This window comes from Echinops telfairi, unplaced genomic scaffold, assembly GCF_000313985.2.
Source record: "Echinops telfairi isolate 266 unplaced genomic scaffold, ASM31398v2 ScPeMD7_2291;HRSCAF=2852, whole genome shotgun sequence".
NCBI classification, from domain to species: domain Eukaryota; kingdom Metazoa; phylum Chordata; class Mammalia; order Afrosoricida; family Tenrecidae; genus Echinops; species Echinops telfairi.
In genome coordinates this window covers 42,980,044-42,981,641 of record NW_022106189.1, presented here as the reverse complement: position 1 = coordinate 42,981,641, position 1,598 = coordinate 42,980,044, and the positions used below count along the sequence as shown (strand labels likewise).

Here is a 1,598-nt window from a genome sequence, read left to right as displayed (position 1 = left end):
CCACGACCCCACCAAACCAATTTTAAAAACACCCACACCACCATCCAGTCAGTCCTGACTCATGGGGACCCTGTAGGACAGGGCAGAACTGCCTCTGTGGGTTTCCAAGACTGTAACTCTTTCCCACGGAGTGACTGGAGGCTTCAAACTACTGACCTTGTGGCTAGCAGCCCAATCGCAGCATCACCCCCTCCCCACCAGGGCTCCTCTAGCCATTAACGGGGAAGGAGAGGAGCTCCCAAGAGAATCACTGAAAGCAAAGCCCATGGAGCAGAGCCCAGAAGTAGGCCCAGAGGGCAGCAGGCCCCGGCAGCCCAGCCCACACACCTCGTCGACAAACAGGAAGGGCTCGGCCGTCTCCCGCATGGTGTCGTCAATGAACTTCGTCATCCGCTCGCGGACTTTGTTGAGATCCTGTGCCCACGACTCCTGGAAAACACAAATATGAAGTCACCACACACGGGCTGGGCAGTCGGCTCACCCGTCGGGCCCGGCTCGGCCCGCAGAGCCAAGATGCCACGAGTTCCAAGCTGACCGCGCTGGTGGGGCTCAGGGCCCAGAGACACTGGACAGAGTGGAAGGAAATGCAGAATGAGATCCGAAATCATAGGAAAGGCCAGGCTTACTGGTCAGACAGAGAGCCCTAGAACTGTGGGGACAGAGCCAAACTGTCCCCGAGGGTTTTGGAAACTGCTGTGCTTGGCAACAGCAGAGCATCGCCATCTTTCTCCCCCGGAGCGGCTGGTGGGTTTGAACCACCCAACCTTTCGGTTAGCAGCACCAGGGCCCCGCTACCAAGACTCTGAAGGTCTGGACCTATCCTCTGGGTGTCACCCCACATCAACTTGCCGTGGGGTACCCCACTCAAAACACGCACCGCCACTGAGTGGGCTCCAGCCCCCAGCAATCCTACAGGCTGCACCTGCAACCTTCCAAGCCGATAGCTATGACACAAGTAGAAAACCTCGTCTTTCTCCCACAGAGCGGCTGCTGGTTTCGAACTGCTGACCTAACAGTGAGCAGCCCACGGCAAAACAAATACACCACCAGGGCTCCTCAGAGGCACGACGCGAGGCAGTTATGATAATGAGAGCGGCATGATACCGGGGCAGCAGGCAACCTTAGGCACCCACCCACTGTGTGTTCAGTCAGAGGTGCTCTGCTGGCACCAGGGGCTAAGCGGTGGGCTCCTAATTGAAAGGTTGCAGGTTTGAGCCCACCAGCCCTTGCTCAGCTGTGAGATGAGACCGTGTGCCTCTGTAAGGACAGCAGCCTTGGACATCCAAGGAGGTCCTTCTACTCCAGCTGATAATGTCACTACAGTAGCCGTCAAAATCGCCTGGGCGGTGGGTGAGGTCTGAGTGGAGATAACCCTCGTGGAAATTTAGAGGAGTAAGGGGGATTGGGGGGAGGGTCAGGCTGAGGGTGGGTGGGCCAGGTCCATGCTCCACACCATTCTTGTGGGGTTGTGACCCCTGTGAGGTCTGGGTTATGAGAGCCCGCCAGACCTATGCCCCTCTCACCTGCTGCTCGTGTAAGAGAAACCTCTGGAAGTCGTGCAGGTGGACGGCCGAGGCATCTGGCCGGTCAGTGTTCCT

At 58.0% G+C, this 1,598-nt stretch overlaps 1 protein-coding gene across 1 annotated transcript in view; it reads right to left on the bottom strand.

Moving 5' to 3' along the window:
• PLCG2 (phospholipase C gamma 2) overlaps positions 1-1,598 on the bottom strand; it is a 126,284-nt gene that overhangs the window by 53,317 nt on the left and 71,369 nt on the right. Inside the window, exons 8-9 of the mRNA XM_004704774.2 lie at positions 1,524-1,596; positions 328-429 (exon numbers count right to left, since the gene is read on the bottom strand). Of these exons, the coding sequence (XP_004704831.1) occupies positions 328-429; positions 1,524-1,596 (175 nt within the window). The remainder of the gene's footprint in view (positions 1-327; positions 430-1,523; positions 1,597-1,598) is intronic.